This window comes from Pieris napi, chromosome 9 (genome assembly GCF_905475465.1).
Source record: "Pieris napi chromosome 9, ilPieNapi1.2, whole genome shotgun sequence".
NCBI classification, from domain to species: domain Eukaryota; kingdom Metazoa; phylum Arthropoda; class Insecta; order Lepidoptera; family Pieridae; genus Pieris; species Pieris napi.
Window position 1 is genome coordinate 3,335,472 of NC_062242.1, and position 23,547 is coordinate 3,359,018.

At 33.6% G+C, this 23,547-nt stretch overlaps 1 protein-coding gene across 2 annotated transcripts in view; it reads right to left on the bottom strand.

Annotated features, from left to right (window-relative positions):
• Positions 1-23,547, bottom strand: part of LOC125052150 (blood vessel epicardial substance-like) — a 49,952-nt gene that overhangs the window by 22,797 nt on the left and 3,608 nt on the right. For both annotated transcript variants that reach the window (XR_007117413.1, XM_047652767.1), the window contains exon 2: positions 8,926-9,083. Coding sequence is in view for 1 of the 2 variants with exons in the window: in XM_047652767.1 (XP_047508723.1) it covers positions 8,926-9,083 (158 nt within the window). In the remaining variant the exon portion in view is untranslated. The remainder of the gene's footprint in view (positions 1-8,925; positions 9,084-23,547) is intronic.

Genomic DNA, 23,547 nt, shown 5'->3' on the forward strand with positions numbered 1-23,547 from the left:
TCCATGACAGCTTCAAACTGACGTATAATCCAACTAAAGTAAAAAGTTCCATTTAACCTTCATGTTCTTTAAAGAAATTGCACATTTAATTTGTTTTCATTATACACTCATTCGTTCGTTCACTCAATATACACTTCCACAGATAAGCAAAACGGCTATTCCAAAGAATAGCTAATCTGAGACTAGTTTATCGGATGTTTTACATGGTGAAATGTAAAGTGAGTTATCTGGGATTAAATTCAAGCGAATATGTTTATCCTTGGTATAGCTATTCTCGGATAACTACGATATTGGTGAAATCAGCCCTAAGGTAACTGATACATTTTCTTACATGGCGGATGACCAATTCTACTTTGGGTCTTTCAAGAAAAGAGCGTACCAATTCTTTCAAGGCCGGCAACGCACTCGCGAGCTCTCTGGCATTGAGAGTAGCCATGGGCGGCGGTAACACTTAACATCAGGCAAGCCTCTTGCCCTCTTATATGCATATAATGCAACTAAGGGTTAACGTAAATCAATACTTTTTTAATACAGAAATTTATGTGGCGGTGGTACACAAATTGGTCACAATTTCTCCGTCCACCGGCACCCACACAATAATATTCAATATTATTACATATTACAATAATATTCTTACAGGAAATTCTAAAAATTGGGGGTACCCAGTTTGAGTTTGTATCTACCCTCAAAGCCACACACACACTGACAAACACATAGACATAGTTTAACTGATTTACGCTTGTTTAAGGTTATACTATATATGTGTATACTACCCATCACAGCGTAGAAACAATTTCACAAACAGAGACGAAAGAATTACTTAGAGTGCAATGAGGAAAGGTTAATGATGTGAATTGGACGTTACATTGCACAGTAGTACAAGGTTTACTAAGAGTCAGTAAGCGCCAGAAAGATAAAAGTATGACAAAACGCGGTCATAAAGATTCTACGTAAAATGGCAGTATCAATATAATTTGTAACAGTCTTGACACCTATTACTATGCAAGTCTCACGGGAAAGTCACTTTGTAAAGGGAGAAAAAAATGAATAAAACAGTGAATAGAATCGCTGAGAACAGAACCGATGGGGGCTACGTCATCAAAAGTTTACGGTGCAATTTCCATTTAAAGAAATCATATAAAGGTGTATTTTATGAGAAAATGCTTCTATCAGATATGTAATTATTGTTTATTTATACAGGGTGTTTGGTGCATCGTTTGCCAAATCAAAATGGTGGATTGGGGGGGTCTTTATCTATTATCCCAGGCCTCACAAAGAGTTCTTGGGCCAACGGAATAATTAATGTCGATTTTTTTAATGTTTTCTTTAAATTATTCAAAATTTGACTTTCAAAGGTAAAGGTTTCTTAATCTACAATAGGGTACCAATCCAAAAAATAAAAAATTACTTGCCAGCAGTATGTAGTTTTTTTTTATTAACTCGCAAAGTGTTAAAAAAAATATTTTTTTTAAGTAAGTTCAATTTTGAACATTAATTTAAAAAAAACTAAAAGATGATTATAAAAATAAAATGTATATATATGCAAATCCATTCAGTTACATATGTTTTATTAAAAAGGTACTTTAGTTTTTTATGAAAATATTAAATAACCCGCCCCGGCTTCGCACGGATGCAATGCTGATACTAAATTCAAAGTGCTAAAGAGTATACCGCGGGAGAACCGCGGCCTCCGACGCGCTGCGTCCCGCAATTATTAAATTTGTAATATCATCGAAAATATTCATTTAAATCTTATGCTGTAAAGGGCCATATAAATCTATATTAAATCAACAATTTATTTAAGGTATTTAATTGGATAAGGATTTATGCTGTATTGGTTAAAATCGCTTCGAAAATTAGCCATTATTTGTCGTAAAAAGTAAATGACAAAAAAAAGTTATTGTGGGTTATCCATAAGAGATAGACTATATGTCTATACTACCATCAAGGACTTTTCTGTAGACCTTTTCAATATGTACAATACTTAGTACATTATTTTGATAAAACTCGTAGGGATCAGCCTGCGTTTGCAATGTAAGCGGAAAAAATGTTATTATTTACGACATTACATTAGAAACCTCAAAAATAACAGTACTTCTCCACTATTTAATGGATGTTATTATACATATAAACCTTCCTCTTGAATCATTCTATCTATTAAAAAAAACCGCATCAAAATCCGTTGCTTAGTTTCAAAGATTTAAGCATACAAAGGGACATAGGGACAGAAAAAGCGACTTTGTTTTATACTATGTAGTGATATGACGTAAACGACTGGCCATAAGTAGGGTTACTTCAATACAGATTTCAATCTCTATTGAGTATTCAAAACACGTAATCCCAATATTGCCTAATCAGGACCCTAAAAGAGTTGCCTCGAAATTGGGAATCGTCGTGAGATGACGTCATTATTTATGGCACATTATTCGAGAGCGCCAATTCCACAATGACGTCATTATATAAAACGGCTCAGTCGAAGAATTGCCAATTCCACGCAATTATAGTAATGGCAGGTTCACACAGAAAATACTAAACCCGGGCTTACAGTGCAAACACTAAAAACTCTGTGCAATAGTGTTTGTCTTAACTAGTGACCTGTGTGTCCCAAGGCAATTGTAGTCAAATATTGACCTGTCATTTCGTAACCCAGCTATTATATCTCGAAATCTGAAACTATGTCATTCACTATGTTCTAGCATAATTATTAGTCCAGAAGAATATTCGTACCTAACCTAAATAAGTACGACAGTAAAATGTTGAAATTTTATTCATTCGTTTAAAGGCTCTTAAGCCGATGGAGCAATTTTGTTATTAATCAGTTCAACCCGTAGACGGACTATGGTATAGATCAGGCATCAGCGTACAGCGTGTGAGATAGCGATGTTTTAATTCATTAAAGATTGCTTATTATTGACCAAAATACACATTCGAATGAATAATTCTTGAACAAAGTTACTGAGTCGTGACAAAATAAGCTACTTACCGATGAAAGGTTATGTTTGGTTCTTTACGTTCATATAGCTTTTACAGCCAATTATGCAACAATTCACTATGACTGACACTTTAAATACACCTCTTATAAGGATAAAGTCTTAAAATAGTTTGACTTGGGTTTCACAGATTTATCAGTAAGCGGTGAAAACTTGTATACCACCAAGGGCTTGGTGGTATTAGAACCTAGGTCGGTTCTGCGGAAGGGAACATCAAATATATTAAACAAGGATTATTTTCTAATTTCGACATTGAATTCTATAATTATAAACTTTGTTTATCAAAAATTCAATGAATTTTTATATAGAGATTATTAAAAAACTTTGCCTACGTCGATGCGATCCATAAAACTTTGCTAACACGAATACTTGATCCTCAATATTGTATCAAAATTTTTGGTAAATGTAAAAAAAAATTGTTTCCAACTGACGACACCGCAGTCGATCAAGCGTTTAATAATCTAATAGGGTCAAGTCCCGGGTTTGATTTTTGATGGTAATTGTTTACTTATATATTTTTATACTACTTAGTACTTAACATTAGAAAAAGTTTTAATATCGCCAATCGATCGAAAATATTGAAATAGACAAAGCAAATGTGTTCCGTTCCCTAGTAAATAACCTTAACCTTCTAGATTCCAGATCCTCCTACTTTTTGGCTTTTATTCTATGGACATGTACCTCGGAGAACATGTACATCTTTAGCCCGTACAATATTCTATTATTTAAATCATTTTTTGATAAACAAAATTAGTCTAATTCACCTTAGCGAACATTCCATTATGATATGGTATAATAACTTTTTATCCCTTTTATCGTTGTGTGTGGAAATACGTCAGGCATAAATTGCCGGCCGCGACTCTAATCGGCCAATAAATCTAATTATGCACACATTTGCACAGTTAACTGTATGACATCACGATGTGTGGGTGACCTAAGATTTTGCAATGTTCACTTGCCATTTTCGTTTAGAAACAAGTATCCATAGTATTAAAGGAAGGAAATACTTTCTATTTACACGTAGGGTTTTGGAAAATAACACTAAACAAGCGGTCTTGTTATAAACCTACCTACCGCTAGGTATAGTAAACGTATATTTTTACACACGAAAAATAAATAGTAAAACAAAAACATACAACTGCCATTTAATACTTATAGTGTTTTGTTTTGTTAATCATCTTTCAAAGAAAACACTTTTTTACCGGATTGAAGTTATGTATTATTATAAACTTATAATTATTTTACATATTAAAAGCACGCGAAACGTCGGAAAAAATTAATTATGTAAAATAATTATAAGTTTATAATCATCTTTTGTTTTCGGTATATACTCTTTTTTCATGTTGTATTTTTCAAACAGAAAATAACAGGTTTAAAGTTCAACTGAGTGTGGGACTAAAGTGTTCATCTGTAGCCAATGGAAATGCGCTATTAATTATTAAGTATGTCACTCATATTGTACACAGCCAGAAACTCGCGTGCCAACTTTACCAAAGTCACCCCTCACTTGGCTAACGTCAGATGAGCGTTCATTTCTCTCTAGCCCAGTGATTCCCAAAGTGGTCTATATCGACCCCTAGGGGTCTATGACAACCAGCAAGGGGTCTACGTCAGCGAAAAAAATTTGGGGGTCCAGGGTAGTGGATCTCAACACATACACTGATAGTACCTATTTACTTACATCATATTATCTTATAATATCAAAACATATACATTATTTATAAAAGTACCTACGTATCAGATATTTTTTTTATTATGAGTAGTTTTAATTTAAATTCAATTTATAAATGTACAAATTAACATGTGTTTTTACTTTAAGTTTTTAACACTAAACTTCACTACAGTTAGAAATTTACAGGAAATCAATATCAGGTAAGTAGGGGGTCTACCCAACACGGAAAACCATGGCAAGGGGTCTACGACCTAAAAAAGTTTGGGGAACTCTGCTCTAGCCTAAACAACATATAAAATGTCTCTTAACACTTATAAATGATAGCTGTCTTATAACGCTATTCGCGATATTTCACACTCCAGATGCTCTTCTAAGAAACTCACTATGAGTCACTTGCGAAACATCCTTCTAGAGCTCAAAATAACTGTGGAATTTAGATTCAAGTTAGCCAAGAGTATAAAACAGTAACAACTTGTAACGTCAAATGCAAATGTTACCAAATTTCCAAGACAATCAAAATCTAATGACGCATTCGAATGAGTGTTTTAAAAATTTCCCTTAAAGAAACCTTTGACAGCACTTGCTTGTCTAAAATAATATATTTAATTCGAAAATAATGTAGAATAATATTTTGTTTATTAGTAATCATAACAATCAAATATAGAGTATTTACAATTTTCTTAAACTACGTAGTAATAATAAAAATAATTAAAAATTAATAAAAAGAAAATTAAAACAAATTTAAAATGTTTGGTCCCTGTGGCAGTGTACCTTAAACGCTGGCAGCATTTCCTCGCTGTATTGCGATACTTATTCGTTGAGCGAGGACAGCACCAGCTCTGGGGTCACCGGTACTATCCACCAGGCGCCAATTTAAATCCGTTATTAGCACCTTTGCACTTGAACCCCTCGGCCCAAGAGTCTACTCCAAACGGAACAAAATCGAAGTTGGAGAAAAGACTCTTATATTTGAGCCGTTTATTTTCCGCCTGCTCTGCGGCTGCCCCAGCAGCTAGTCCGAGGGAGGTGAAGTAGTAGTTTGGCATCGTTTTGGAGGGTTACGTTAGTACCAAGAGAAGTAAAATTTTAAACTTTATGATTTTGTTTATAGGGCGTAATCTCTGGAACTTTCTTGAAAAATTCTCACCCTTCGCAAATTAGTTACATAACTGATACATATTTTTTAATATCATAAAAACATCCGTAATTTACGGCTGAACTTGACACTATACACGTGCGAAACATTAAACGTACCGCAAACTGAATGCGGTTTAGCGTATTACGCAAAACTGGACATCTGAACCGCAAGAATGTATATCAAATAACTTCTTGATACGCTTTTAATTGCTTCTTACAAGTTGCTATATCAATTAATAATGAATGTTAGAAATTAATTGTGATCGTTTAACGGTAACCCTATTGGCGACAGTAATCCGTTTTTGTATGCAATTTCGATGCAGTTCTCTCAACATCCGTAGGTAGCGCTGATGCCGCAACCTTGCTAAACCATCATAAAAAACTATATATATTATTGTATCACTGCTTTTTATTGCAAATTAAACAGAGACAGAGGTTTATTACTAAGAATAATATATTGTTATCTAATGATATTTTTATCTGGTGAATGATAGTTACTTTTGATAGAGTTAGATTTGACTTTTAGAGGACAATACTAGACCAATAATAAACTTTCATAATTCATCGGTACAAGATTATTTCAAATTACTATCGAATAGAAGCTCCTATATAAAATCGTATATAAAACGTTGCCAAACTGCGGAAAAGCTAGATTAAACAATATAATTGGAATATGAAACAAAGTTAATAAACGAAAGAATATATACGTACATGACTTGAAAAGTTCTCCAGGCTTTTATTTACCGAATGAGTTAGAACTGAAATATTTTAGTTTTATATGCCCTATTTTCCGAGGCATACCCTCGGGAGACCCGCACAATAAAATACTAGTATTACACAGTTTATAGCTCAAGCTTATTTTGTGAAATTTTTCTTTCCTTGAGCAGTATTGGCCTAGTGGCTTCAGCGTGCGACTCTCATCTCTCATCATGGACTTTCTTTCTATGTGCGCATTTAACATTCGCTTGAACGGTGGAGGAAAACAACAAAAAGTCGACGGCGTGCGTCAGGCACAGAAGGCTGAAGACCTACTTGCCTATTTGATTAACAAATGATCATGAAACATATACAGAAATCTGAGGTCCAGACCTAAAAAGGTTGTAGCGCCATTGATTTATTTATTTTTTCTTTCTTAGGTTATTGGTCAAGCGAAACATAAGATTTTAATATTTAGCATGATTATATAACTACGTCTTTTTTAAATTGTTTATCGTAAACAATATTTTGTTCTTTCCACGGACACTTATCCACAACTTAACTAATTTCAGCGGTGAAACGCGAACGCGCGACAGGATAACCTACTTTCGGTATTTAAATTCCATTAGGTATATTATTTTTTATTTCAAATTTCCCATTTAACACAAATTTACATCAGACACTTACGTTATAAAGAATCTAGACAATAGAAGAAGAGAAGCAAAGAAGAGAAGAAGCAAAGAAGAGAAGAAACAAAGAAGAAGAAACAACAAAGTTTTTCCGAAACCGGGGTATCACGTTCATCGTGATTAAAGATCAGAAAAGAGCGAATACATCTCTTATTCATAAACACTTAACAAAATGGACCAAGCAACATCGTCAACCTTCTGAGGACGTATTATCAAAGTGAATTTAATTACTGAGCGCACTTATTACTGTAATAACCAGATTTAACAGGCAAAGCGCTTGTACAGTAGGTACTTTACTGTTTTCTTATTATTCTCACGGCCCATTGCTTAACAATACACCGAGGGTTTATTGATGCATTATTAAACACATTTCAATACAGGCATACGCTTTTAATTAGGCAAAACAGAATTATTGTTAACAATTTAACGTTAGTACGTTACGTACCATCACGTAATAGCGTCTAAGAGCCACCACTCAACATAGGGCGATGGTAAAACTATGCAACATACAACAACTGACTATGTTGTACTGACATTTGCTTGACAAGAGTCCACAGAACCAAGGGTGCAGAAACTACAGATACGTAGATACAGATATATACTATATAAGGTGTTTATCGACAAAAGAATTCTTGATATCGTATTAATTACTAAGAACCATCAGATCAAGCGACGCAATTGGAAATGGATACGCCGTACACTCCGAAGGGATCCCAATCATATTCCCAAGCAGACGCTTGATTGGAACCCGCAAGGAAAGCGTCCCGGGTTAACCTGGCGCCGTACAGTTGCAGATGAGGCAAAGAGAGCCGGAAAAACTTGGAGCGAGGTGAAATACGGGGCTCAAGATGAACGCGATGGCGACGCCCTCTGCCCCATGTAGGTGTAATAGGACATTAAGTCATTAATTACTAAAGTAAACGCTATAGTTTAGTCGTCAAAACTTACGACGCAATTGATGACCAACAGTTAACAATCACTGGTGCAAAGTTAAACTAGGCCCGACTAGTGTAGTATAAACTTCCTTTTGGTAAAATTTTTACGAGTTATGACAGTCAGTATTTTCCATTATATACAAATAACACTGCTATAATTAATTAGGCTGCAAAAATGAGCGTCTCGGGGGAAATAGGCGGCGCTAGCAACACCTTGGTTAATTCGTGTCTATGCCAACTATGAAGCTACATACAGAATTTATACAATAGTGACTCATATTAGTAGTTTTAAAAATTAATAACAGCACTCAACGCGTTTAGAAAACTAAACTTCAATCACCAACCAAAAATAGTAGCTTGTTATTAAATGATTTATTGGAAAAGTTTGTGCAGATGAAACAGTTTACCGCATCGAAAGTTACCTAAGCACTGACCTTACCTGACCTTAAAGTATTTCATTGAACAAATCGATTGAAAATTAATTTTTCATGTTTTTAGTTATTTTGTTTTAAATATCAACGAAAATATAATAGATCACCCTAGGTATACACCCTATATAGGGTATTTGATTTCTTATTTTGTGATTACGTCAACTGTTATTATGTCCTTTTAATTTCCAGTTAATATGTTTATGTACTATTATTTTTGAGAGCTTTGCTTACTTTTGCTGACAAGAGGAAAGGGGAGGGGGGATAAATTGCAGTAAATCTGCTTACGTAATACTTAAACAGTCCGTAACCCACCATCTTTGGCATATACCTGAAACAGTTGAGGATATCAAAGTAATAAAATCAGTAATTACTTACTTTCCACTCAGCACGAGTGACAGACTGTCCACCTTCGTGACTTTCTCATGGGCGTATAGCTCATGACACTTGAGATGCCTGACATTGCGCATGCACATCAGAACACGTCGAAACTGCCTCCGCGACACCCTAAGTGGCTTGAAGAGGGCTACGTATACCTGTAGAAGAATAATTAGGATTACGTCTCTCAAAATAATCAAAAAACTAAAAACGTTCTAACGAATATGGTGAACTTAATTTAAGCGTTATTAACCACTTAATGATTAATGACTTTCAATGTTTAGAGCCTATATTTAAATAAGTAAATCAAATAATAATCTAAAAAAAGAGCTTTCTCCTCTGGCCCGTCAACACACTCAGTAAAATGGATGTCCAAGAAAAGCAGGTAACATAAGTTATTAGGCAACGGGCGGCCTTATCGCTAACAAGCGATTTCTTCCAGGCAACCCTAGTATAGAACAATAAAAAGAAACACCTAAAGAGGGTACAAATAATAAGAAGTGTATAAATAATCAACAAAAAATAACATGTTACACTAACTAGGTATAACTAAAATATAATTATAATATTAATATATATATATTAGTAGCTAATTAATAGGCAGAAGATTTTTAAATATATTAAAAGATTGACCTCGTCTTATATCCAAAGGTAAGGAGTTTAGCAAAGCAGGATTAATTAATATAATAATAAATTAATTAGTTAACAAAGTAAAAATATGTTATTAGTCATAAGTCACTATCAGACGTAAGCTGTAAAAATATATGGAAGGCTGTACATTTTTGATCAATAAATTATGTAAAAACCCAATAAATCTATTTATATTTTAAGGCCTAGACAAAAACGAATTGCATGAATTTAACTATACTATAAAAAGTATGACGCTAAAGATGTATTAAACCTCATCACAACCCACATAAACCGCCCAAACTTTGCAAATTTCCGACCCAACAGGATTAAGGGATTACCTTAAATCTACAAAGGTCTCAAGCAAATAGTACCACTTAGATAATTACATCCAATATTGAACCGCTAACAAGCGAGAATTCTGAAAAAGCACATTAGCTCAGAAGAGGTTTTATGCCAATAAAAACGTCATTAGGTCTTGTATTAAAATACCATTGCAGTCATGAACTAGTCTAGGCGTGTTGGAAGTAAAAACATTTGATTTTTTGCTATGGTATGGATAGATTTAATGTACTAGCTGATAGTGGAATGTTAAGAATGCAACCTTACTTAACCAATAGCCAAAATTATCAGTATAACGAAACGAAATAACTTGGAATTTTCGAAAACTGTAGAAGCATCTTTCTTAGTATATATATTTCAGTCATTGATATAATAAATTAAATATATCTTAAAAATACCTTGAAGACATCCCTTATTTTAGCAACAAATGCACTACGTGAATTCTATGTGTTCCTAGCATAATGTGCAAAAGTGTGAATATAGTTTTAGACCTTACGAGTTTGCTAAAAGGTCAAATCAATGGCGCTACAACCTTATAGTTCTGGGCCTCAAATTTCTGTATTTGTTTCATGAACATTTGTCGATCTAATAGACAAGTAGGTGTTCTGTGTTTGACACACGCAGTCGACTTTTTGGGCCGTTTTCCTTCGCCGTTTGAGCGAATGTTCAAAGTCAAAGTCAAATCGTTTATTTCAATTAGACCATCTAAAATGGCACTTTTGAACGTCAGAAAAAAAATATAAAGATGATTCTAGTTGCCCCTTCCAAAAGGTAGTTTCGTGTGGAGAAGAATGGGCAAGAAACTCCACACTTACTCTTTTGTTAAATGCACACATAGAAAGAAAGTCCATTGTTACGCAGCCGGATATCGAACTTCCAACCTTAGGCATGAGAGTCGCACGCTTAAACCACTAGGCCAACACTGTTCATAAATCTAATATAGGACACGTAAAAGCCTAGATGCCTTACTCTGAAAGTAAAAGTAAAATGAACAAAAAGCCACAAGCGATTCGATAGAGTACTATAAACCTCGCGAAATCTTAAAAGCAATGCAATTTTAAACTTGAAACAATACTTAACAGAGACTGCAACGTATTGTTCATTGTGCTGCCGTTTTATTATTTCACTAAGCCTGTAGTCGCGGTATAATATTGACTAATATATTTGCTCATTCTTGAATGGCAATTATTTAATTCAAATTAACCTACATTTTAGGAGATAAATATATAAAAGAGCCTTCGTGTGTGTGTTGTGACTTTTTTAAAGGGTTTCACTCTTAGTGGAACTTCGTAGGTAGAAATGGATTTAATAGTTTTTAACATGACATAATATGTCCATTACAAATTAATAAATTTTTGTTTCGCCTTAATATGTTTTTTTTACTTAGCCTACCTTTTTAGAAGCTACATACCAACATATGGAACACTAAGCTACGCTATTGAGACTGTTCGCTAGCATACTTAGATCTCCCATGTGTCAGCTAGTCATTTTCCTGAATTTGTTTCTAACAAGTTATACCTTAAAGGATCTTCGAAGATCTTACGACGACGTCCTTAAAACATTCTTACGAAAAGCAGACAGAATAAAAACATCTTACATTTCTCATAACCTATAACAACTGACTGTTTAGTCAATTCTAAAATCTGATACCATTGATATAAGGATCATATTCGTGTCGTACTTGTAAATTCAAATGAGAACGGTAAATATAGCCTCGGGTTCGATCTTTCAGGATAAACAGTCATGTTTACTTCAATTGGCCCTTTGTTTTTCGTATAATGCTATTTAAGTAGATTAAATATGAAAAATATTCCACCTAAAGATCTCCAAGACTGTCAACTATCATTTAACAAAACGGTGCTAAGATACTTTGGCTAAGAAATAAAAATGAAACAATTTTGCAACATCCCATGAAATTTATTCCCAGCATTAAATTAAAGTACATACAATATGCATTTAATAAAGTCTTTTCGTATTGGGAAAGCGGTTTAAGAAAATTGATTTAAAAAAAAAAAAAGACCCATAGTTGGTCGTTTCATCTGTATCGCGTTACCGATTGTGTCACTTCAAACTAACCTAACAATTATATAATAAAAGCTATAAGAATTTTTCTTCTCAGATAATATGAAGGTCCAAAGCTCAGTGTCAGGTGCATTCCTTAACATATTGCCAGGAGAGACCGAACAGTCGACAAATTGGAAATGTTAGGGAGGATTGATTTCAGGAGAAGTCGGGGTCTATCGCCTACCCGTTGGTCTGACCAAGTTCAGACAATTATGGGTATCAACATCCCAAATGCTCTGAGACAAGTTGAAGATAGATCTGCAGAGGTAGCAACTAGCAAGTCGACGATTCGGTTAGGGTCTTTCAAGACAGGCACGACTTCCAGTAATGAAGACTTCGAAGAAGAAATCAAGTTTCATTATAGTGCTTCGTATTTATGTATTAATTTTAACAGAATATAATAAAAAGAGTTATTATAAAATTTAATTAAAAACAATTATTCCGCCATGACAATTATTTTGATGTAATATCATTACAGTAATGAACAGGAGTATTAATCAAACATCACTTGTTAATTACTGGTGATGTATTAATTACTTTACGACCGTTTCGTGTAATCATCGCCACAAAAAAATGTTTAATTTGTTTTACAATACTCTAGCGGCCTTTTTATATAGAATAGGGGGCAAATGCCAAAGAAATCGCAGGGCTAAGTTTAGTTTCAGAAATAAATATTAAATATTGATTAAAATGAAATATATTCCTACTTAAGAAACAGTTTAAATTATATCAAAATCATAGTTTTTTTCTGATATACACTCGTTTCTGGTGGGGACATAATATATAAATAATGTTGAATGATTGACTTTTATTCAATTACAGTTTGTGCATGCACATTGTATCGATCAAAAGTACATATTCCTTAAAATAAATATAGAAAGGTCTTCGTTCTACCTTGAGTTAAAATGACATTTAAATTGCAGATTTTTTACCTATTTACCTTGAATATACACTTAAGAATTACGTTCAGATATTCAACTTTTAAAATTTTTAAATATCTCATCTCAAAGAATATTTACATTATACTTTTAGCATAGAATCTCCAAGACCGTGTCATGGACAAGAAGAAATATTTTTCTTTATCTTCTCTTACTAGGGTTGCTGCTATTATAATCTATACTATCACAGTAACAATAAAATACAACTGCTGTTGGACTGTTCAGCGTATGGGGCATCCAGATACGAACTAGAGCAGAAAAAAAAGTGCCTCTGACAAAAGCTTCAATAATGACACACGCCGAACAATATAAAAATAAAAATACATACGTTATGTATATAATAATGTCTCTTTCGGTTTAGGGAAGACGTATAAGAAAACTTTAAAAAAATAACAATACAGCCTAACAGTTGGTCGGTATCATCTGTTACCGATTGTGTCACTTTATTAATAACCTATCAATAATCTTAATATTAATATATATAAATTACTTGTCACGTTGTTTGTCAGCTATGGACTCCTAAACTACCGAACCGATATCAATCAAATTTGATGGTTTAGATGGTTTAGATTTAAAATATAAGACAAATCAGCCCGGCAGATGGCGTCGGTACTGTCATACTTACTACTACGTTTAATATCCTAATCGCTTGAAGTATCATGGAGGACAACGTCGTGTCCGCTAGTTATATAATAAAAGCTAAAATGGGCTTTCTGAATTCTTCTACTAACATAATATGAAGCTGCAAAGTAATTTTTGCTTACAAAAAATGCAACGCGTCAGGTGCATTCCTTTATCAATAACATGCCAATAATACAATCTCGGAGCTTTGAACAGGTAAACCCTTCCAAAAAAACATCCAATTGGTATTAGCGAATACCAACCTTATAACTTGGTTGGTAGAGTTCATATTGTAAAATAATACAACGAATGTAATTGACTTAAAGATAAGACCCTTATTGGTTTTTGTTGGTAGAAAAGGACTAGCAATTATTAACCACATTTAAATAACAATACCTTATCGAAATTATTACAAACGTGGAAGATGTTTTACAGAAAATAAGACAGCTAAATAAGGAGTCAGCAATGTTAGGAGCACATAAAAACAGCAAGTCGCAATAAATGGATAAGATTCACTACTGAATTGCAGAAAGATCAGACTATAGAGTATAGAGGGATGATCTGCAAACCACGGGGCTGTCTGGGCTAGAGTTTCCCGGGATGGAAATAAGCAGAGAGAGCTAGATGCTACCAAGCTACACTGTAAACCAAATATTTTGTATAGTGTTTAAAAAAAATTTTTTACAGAAATAAAAAAGGTTTTAAACAACTATTATAACTAGTATTTAAACTATGTTATATTATATCGTGTATGTTAACGTTATATCTCTATTATATTTAATACTTCGGACTCTCACAATATATATTATAAAATCATGTACTCCAGCCGTGTTTTTCTGTATGAAGGCGATAAATAAAAACTGCAATGCGTACTTGATTTGTGTTGAATGTATCATAAGGAAGGTGTATCCATGTAAATTGACTGAAGAAAAAAAAACGTTCTTGAAGATATAAGCCAATATACACGATGCTAATTCCCACGAACGACCTCAGGGCATTAGAGTCTTCATCACTAAATAACTAATCAGTAATAAGCATCTAACTAAATTATTTATAGATAAAGCTTTTACTAACACACCACCCATTTTATTGGTACTTGATTTAACTACCGATCAATAACAAAGTGAAATTGAACTGCAGTGAAGCAATATTGGATGTTGTGAGTCTTGTTTGGGAGACGCCTTTGCATAAATTGATCAATGCGACATAACGTAACTGGTATTGTGTATATACACATTATACACATATATATATAGCTCGCAAAAGCTTCACACAGGCATCGACTGGGTCAAATATGTATAAGTCAAATAATTTCAAACTCTGTGGATTTCTCACACGTTACCCGCGTTGGTTAATAAATAAAATTCATTTATTTCACGTTAATTTAATTACATTCTCGATTTTAACCGTCACTTACCTACATACTTTAAAAAAATCTGTGGTGCCTTTTTAGGTCTGCGCCTCAGATTTCTGTATCTGATTCATAATCAATTGTCAATCGAATAGGCAAGTAGGTGATCAGCCTCTTGTGCCTGACACACGCCGTCGACTTTTTGGGTCTAAGGCAGGCCGGTTTCCTCACGATGTTTTCCTTCACCGTTCGAGCAAATATAAATTCGCACATAGAAAATCCATTGGTGCACAGCCGGGGATCGAACCTACGACCTCAGGGATGAGAGTCGCACGCTGAAGCCACTAGGCCAAAATTGCTCTTCATACATACTTAATAAAATTTACAGACGAAACAAAAAAAGCACACACGAAATAAATGAGAAAAACAAACATAGTACTTTAAACAAATAATAGTACTTTTGCCAGTTCACTCATACAGAATGCACCAGCACAAAAGTAGCCAATACACCTAAGCGACGCGACGTATGAAATATCTCAAACAAAACGGCAACTTGAAGAGATTTTTAATCACGAGAAACGTCGAAGACTCATCTCCGTAGCAAATAAGTAAAAGTAGGTCAATTTTATTCTCTGTCCAACTACTTATGTCATTATTTTAGCTCAAATCTGGCATGCCTTTTTGGCACTGGACTTCGCTGAAACTGCGCTGGAGGCAATAAATAATTAGAGCAAGTATACCGAAATGTGAGTATAAGGTCCATGCTTTCTGAACTAATTATAATGAAATTAATTACATATGAAGCAAAGATTATATGTATTTTTAGATTAAAACTATGTTACGTTAAAGTTGCGATAAGTGACTCCCATTCCAGGATTATAAATTAAAGTATTTTTTAGACATTACGAATTTATGAAAGGATCTTTATTTTATATAGATACATTTTTTTATAGTACGGGCGGCCAAAAGGCAGGAGGCTCATCTGATGTTAAGTGATACCGCCGCTCATGGACACTCACACTGCCAGAAGGCTGCTGCACTGCTGCTCGCAAGTGCGTTGTCTGCCTTTTACGACTTGGTACGCTCTTATCTTGAAGAACCCTCAGTCGAATTGGTTCGGAAATACTTCAGTGGGCAACTGGTTCCAGATAGTAATGTGCCTTAATAGCGTTTAGTTGTGGTACAACAGACACCGAGGTGATACGGGTGGAATTTCGTATTCTGCCTCGACGAACGCTGATGGAACATAATATATAGCTTAGTAACTTTAAGTAGAAGTCATCTAAAATCAATGCAATAGCTGATAATAAAACAATTTTTTACCGGATTGAAGTTATGTATTTACAATTATTTTTCATAATTTTAAGTTTAACCGACGTTTCGCGTGCTTTAAAGCGTGCGTGGTCACGGTGACAATTGTTTTATTATCAAACTAGCTGACCCGGCTAACTTCGTTCCGCCTTAATAATAATATCGTTGTTACTTTAGTTAAACTTATTTTAATTTTTAGGATTTCATTGAGGTGATAACTTTTTTTGCAAATAGAGAAATGTTTTATTGCTTGCCATTGCAAAAGAAGAATGGCAGTTTTACACATTAGGCCTCTTCTCTCTATCGCCAATATTGCGATACTGCATGTTAAAGCACTTTCTGCTTTACAACATTTTTTGATGAGGTAACACATGTTTTCGATCAAGATCAAAGCCTGGTTTTGCATCTCCTCATTTACCTCAAGTTCGGAATTTCTTGAAGTGACACGAATTCGACGTAAAATGATGCGTAGTTTTGTCAACAAATGTCACCACATGCCGTGTGCATTCGTAAAATTAATTAATTAATTTATTGTTATTCGATAACTTATCCGATATTTTATTACTTATTCTGCTATTCGGAGTGGAGAAAAATCCATCAAAAAAGACATAACTAACATCGGTCCAGCCGATCTCGAGTTATAAGTGTTGTAACAAACACGACTTTCTTTTATATATATAAGATGTGTGAAAGTTATGTCAACAAAAGACTACTAAATACAATTGCTTTTAAATGGGTATTTTCAAAAACATACAAAAAACTTATTGTGTTATTGTAATAGAATCCAATATGTTATATGCTATGTTTGGACTCTGAATCTTACCCACAGATACTATGATCAAATTAATGTCTACACGTAAGAAAAATTGCAATTTCAGTTACCACACACAAAATGTCATTCACCCCGCCCCACTAACCCATAGCCAGGGGGACGCGTACAAATAGGGTTGAATATAAACAGGTCAATTTATTTCCATCAACTATCGATTTAAAAGTGCCTATACTTGCTCTTTCTAATCATATCAATAAATCAATCAGGAAATTCATATTTGTAATCATTTTTACTTTATACCATTTAGTATGACATGTGTTTGTACTTAGTTTTATCTAAAGGTGAATGGGGAAGTTATACAACTCGTAAAACAATCCAATCCATGGATATTGGTAATGAGGGAAGGACCTCCAGTAGGGTATTATAGTGCAAACGCAGGTGTTACCAGAAACTGATCGGAATAATTAGACTCCATAGGAACCCAATCGTGATACCAATCGATTAGTTTTCAATATCATAGTGCTGATTCAGTTGCAACCTTAAGATCGCGCGGCACTCAACGTTGAAGTCAGAATGGCTATCGCTACTAGGAGTTACAGAGTACCGGCCAAGGTCACCATTTATGTCACATTGGTCTTAACGCCGGCTCTTTATTTATTTATTAAAGTTTACTTCATCATACATAGATATTACTATAACGTATGTAGGATACATTGTAACGTAACTACAACTCAAGTTTAAAATAATATCTTTGCATATGTGAGACCTTGACTGCTAAACATTGTTTCATAAACGATAGTTTATAAAGATTAAGATGCACTTTCAATAGGAAATTCTTTCTTGTTTGCTACAGCTGATTTTTGGATTAGAATCCAAACGGTTGTAGGTACTCTGTTAAACTATAAGACTAGTCAGCCAATTATAGAATCAATGTAACAATAGGCCCTAGAAATCTTAGAGTATAAATACCAAAACTTCAACTATTACCAGCAGAGATAATAATTATGAATTTGTTTAAGGTCCAGCAGTAAGCATGCTAAATCCATGTCCCGGTTAGCAGCATTACTTCTGGTATTATTGTGTCAACTACAGTTGTTTGTGCAGTTTTACAGAGTAAGCCTTCTGCGGAAACAATACCTGGTTGGATGTTGTTGGTACCTTGCACCGTTGTCGCCAAACGCCAAATAGAACAGCGATCCCGAATTCAATGTTGAGTACGGATATTGAAAGAACTATATCGAGCTGTGAGCTATTGGTACCAAAGTCCCAGCGCTAGGAATTGTTATCAATATAAGGCAGAATTTCTAGATCCAGAGAGCTTTAACTCGTAATGAACCAAGGCGTAAGATATTTGACTATTTTCTCTATTCGAAGGCTAGAAACATATTCTAACAACAAAAATATTTCTGTGTATCGTTAGGATTTATTATCACTTTCGGAAGTGGTAAAGCGTCTCGCTAGAGTGGTAATAAATAACCGTATGAATGTTTCACAGCTCTCACTTTCTGAAGGTGCCATAACCCGAGAGAATCAACCCAGGCCATTAGGAATAATATAATGAAATTATTACCATTAAAATCGTCTGTATACAGTTGTAACTCAGGAGTAGGGGGAGAAGGGAGATGCTAAAAACAACAAAGTAGAAATTTTGCTCATTGACACCTTTTATGATATATTTTTTTTATGTAATAGGGGGACAAACGAGCCTGCGGGAATCCCAAAAAAGGGCAGTCATCGCAGCCCACAGACACCCATTTTAAGTGGTTGCGTTGCCGGCCTTTCCTCGCATAGGATATACTAACTATTGCATAGGATCAACTACGAGTCACCGTCACTAAATACTATTACTTTTTATTACAAAATAGAATCGCTTATATCATTTAAGAAAATATGGATCAATTTTGGACATATAACTGGAATCACTTTGAGTTTCAGCAATAAATTTTAACGGCACGTTATGATGCGGTCAGAATTATTAAACATACCGCATTGTATTGGAGTACACGATGTGCCTATGCCGTAAAGTTCGGCAACAATAATAAAATATTGATTTCTACATACATATAATGTTAAAGAACAATATTTTTTATTAAAACTGGACTTTCTTAAATTTTTGTTTTTCTAAGAGACAACGTGTTATACGTGTATTTGCCTTAACTACAAAATTTAAGATTTACGAAGTTTATGTTCATTGAATTATTTTTCTATCTAAATAACTTAAATCATTTCTATGGATAAGTGATAATTAATAGTATTTAGTAGTTAGAAATGAAAGATCGAAATAGAAAAATCGATTACCAATTCTGTAATAAATATCTTATCAGTTACATGGTCAGGCATAGTCTACCTATATTGGATGTCAATATTAACGAAGCAACTTTTCTTTTTTCCTAAATAAAATTGTTAATAATGAGAATAATATAGAAATAAAATTAAATCGCAAAATATGTTGCTAAGCTCAAAACTAGAAGGCTGTACCAATTCGACTTTTTTTTTAAATTTATTCCTTGAACTCTAAGGAAGGTTTTAATGCAGAGAAAAATTCTAAAATTTTCATTTAGTATCTACTTAAATTTCTATTTAAGAAAAGCGAACAGTTTCTATGGGGTAGCATAGCAAAAAGTTCCAGATGTAGCTGCTAAAAAGGTTAAGCATAAAAATGATATTAAGGCGAAACCAAGTTCGCCGGGGCAGCGACAAAAGTTCGTGCCTTCATAGCCGATACCAAAATTAATTACACATATAAAGCAATTCGAACTCCTGCAATCAACAAAGAATGTTCTATTAAAGAACACAAAAGAATAAAAACAAACTTGATCAACATTTGTCTCCACAAATTGGATGTTACAGAATGGTAGGCGCCGCCTCGCATGCTAATTTTGTGTAAATTTAAAACAGTCGTTCATACCTAAATTAATCTATAATTCGTCATTTTAAGCAATAGCTATTTAATTGTGACTCAGGGTCGTCCATTAAATTATCCTTGGTATTATCTAAATTTATATATATTACCATATACATTGTACAAATTTTATGTCCAACTATGGACTTATGGAAGGAAGAATAAATCAATGATGGACCTTTATTACGATTCGATATATTCGATATATATATCGAAAGGTATACCATTTGGATTAAAAGGGATAGCGGGAATGGATTGGAAAATGGTGGCGAGGATGAGAGACAAGTGGAAGGTATGGAGGAGGCTATCATTTCGTCGGAGATTGTGTATGTTAAACATAAAGACATGGACTTAATGCAATGTAGTACTATTTTAATTAATTAAAGCTGGAATTATTAAAATGAACGAAAAAGTCAAGATTAACAAGGGATATTTCTGCAATGAGGTTGATAAAGTATCAAACGCTACACATACATTTGTGGCCCACTTTGCGGTAGGGAAAACTACGAAAAGAATAGCGTAAAGCGATTTGTATTCAAATTTTGTTTTACGTTTCTATCTCTCTAAGATCTTAAGTCTTTATCTACAATGGTATGAAGATGTGCTCGCGTTAAGCGTGTAATCCGAAAGTGAGTAATGAACACATTCTCGTGCGACAACGCTCGTCACGAATTCTAACACTAGTACAATAGACTGATAAGCTTAATGTTTCGAGAAAAAACCTTGGATAAAAATGCTGCTTTTAAATTCTTATATATATATATCTCATATTTAAGATCAGATAACACTAGTAGAAGGCTATTTCTTATACCAAAAAAAAAAAATATGTATATGGAAAAGTACAAGAGAAATGCATCGAGTCCGATGCATAACGCACTTTATCAACAATCATCAACTAGAAAAAAATTAATTCTATCTACTATATACTTCAAATTTCCTATTAATTTGGACCCTATTCAAAACTTATCTAATCTTTAAATAATCCAGCTAGAAGGTTAGTTAAATTGATAATATTATTTAGCCTCATCATTATCAAACTAACACAATAATCTGAGGGTATAGCGACGAGAACAGAATTGTTAAATTCGAACCTTAGTGCTAAATATGACACTGTATGTCGAATTTAAATTTTTGACAAACGGGGTTATACTTAGTTCCAAGTTGTTTCTGAATAACTGTAATAGCTCCGTGTGTAAGCAGTAAATAAGTTTGTATATACATATATACTATAGGTATAACTAGATTGCCATTTCTAAGGCTTCAAGTATAATTTAGTATTGCTAAATGATAATAATTTAAAAAGGCTGCTGGATGACATTGAGCGCAAGCCTCTTATAATTGTTATGTTAAGCTTAATTGGATAATATTACTTATAATAAACCCTTGTAATTGCTAAATCTTTTTACACATATGCATGTTTATTATATATGTATATACCTACGTATTGAAATTGTGTTGGTAGAGGATTATTTGGATTGAAAATTATTTTAATAAGAATTTAAGTTTTTCATGTTTATCGTTAACAATTTCCTGGTGATTTTTTCCTAAAAAAATTAAAATATGATAAGTTTCATTTATGTTTCTTTAATTTAACATTTTTTTAAATTAAAACTAATGTATGTTGAATAGGGGGTGGGGGATATAAGATTTTAGTAAGGCTTGACACAAAAAAGGTTGGGAAACACTGATTTAATCTAACCAACATAATTGTTAAGCAAAAAATTATTCCTTTGGTAGTTAATTGTCTTAAATCGCAACAAGAATTTTTTGGTAATTTTATGATACATTTTGCAGGTGAAACTGTAGTGAGTGGACACGTCTACGGACCCTATGGAATTCTGTTTCATTTCCGGCAGAAATGCTTTGACACAGCCATACTGAAGGACTCAAAGCTCTATTCTACTCAAATAGCTGGATGGGCAATACTCGACCTAAATTTGAATAGCATATCTACCAGCAAGCAATGACGAGCCTTAAATGGGGTTTATCATAATTTAATTAACAAGAAATATAATAATAATAAAACTGTAATCGCATTAATGAGACGTTTATCTTTTTTACTATTAAAACGATATCACATACATCCGATAAATATTATCTAAATCTCTAAGTATATAGAAATATTTCGGATAATACCAGCATTTATTCATGATAAATGTAGACCACTCAAAGCGAAGCCATCGTCCTATATAAAGTACACTTAACCCAGTTCTATCTAAGTTAAATGACCCTTTCACACAATCATTGTAAATTCGCTGGCGTAATACATTTACGGGAATTGTTGGTTTTAAATTCAATTTGTAACCGAAATCTATGAAACGCTCAATTTTGTTTGTATATTTTGGTTGTCATTTAAATTATTTCACGTGATTTGTACTTGGTAGTACCAATACTTTATTATATATTTTTGGTTTAGCTATCTTGTTTTTGGAGAACAGAAAACTATCCAACAATTACTTACGCCCGAACCCAAATACCTATCTCAATCCATAATCCACCATCTGAAATTGTAATCTTAAACCAAATGTTGTAAAAAGTGTGCCAATAACCAATCGACGGAATGTAATAGCCATCTGTAGATACAAGCTATCCATGAGAGGTCATATCGGTGTCTGTGGATAGACCTTTGTATGAAAATGACAGTTGACGAAAGCTCGATTTCATCAGTTAATTATTTTAACAGATTTTAACTTACACCAGTTTTTTAAATAAGTATAAAAAAACTGTTTGTTATGTTTAACTGTTGTTTTTTTTGAAATTGAAATTTGAATTTACTTTATTTGGTTTACATTGATTATCAAATATGAGTGTAAACTCGGTAAAATGAAAGACAAAGAGCATTTTATCCGTAACCAAAAATGGATTGTCTCCGTAGGGTTTGGTTATTGGGATGCAGATAGGAGATTGATCGACTGTCACGGTCTGATCTTAGATTGTCTCAATCTGAGACAATATCAATCCACAATGTGATTGTGGATTGATTATTGGGTTCGGGCGTTATACTATTTACCAAATTACATATCACAAACAGTTGCGGGTAGAAGTTATTAAGTTACCCTTATCCGTAATGGGTGTCGAAAACGTCTTGAATGTGTTCAAAAAGGATTGCGCAAATTAGGGGCTATGCCACACATATTAGCTTGAAAGTTAGGCAACATTTTTCGACGATTACAACACTGGATGTATCTGAGATTTTTACCCTCAAAGATCAATTTACTTTTGAAAAAATAACAGAAACATTTAAATGGTCTGTTATTATATGTATGTACCAATATATATTTTTCCTGACATATTGCGTATAAAAGTATAAGAATGGCGGCGTCGCAATTTCCTCGCACTAAATACCCCATCTTCCTGTAGACAATGAATCGAACGACAATTTTACCGGGAAATAACACTCGCATTTAGAATTGCTTTTATATTTGTTTTAATTAAGTATAAAAATAACTACATGTCTGCAAATGCATGTTCATTCTTCCTTGTAAGATCAGATGATATAAAAAGCTTACTACTTATTAAAATGTCTCAATAAGTTAACTTTTAATTTATTGTAATAATCACATACCTGGTGAACGACCCCTTTTTTAACTTAACCATTCAAATATCTCGTAACTGTTACATTCATTCGTTAACTAATTAACATTTTGTAACGATTTCAAATTTGTAATAAGGAACTAAACAGTAATTTCTCGTG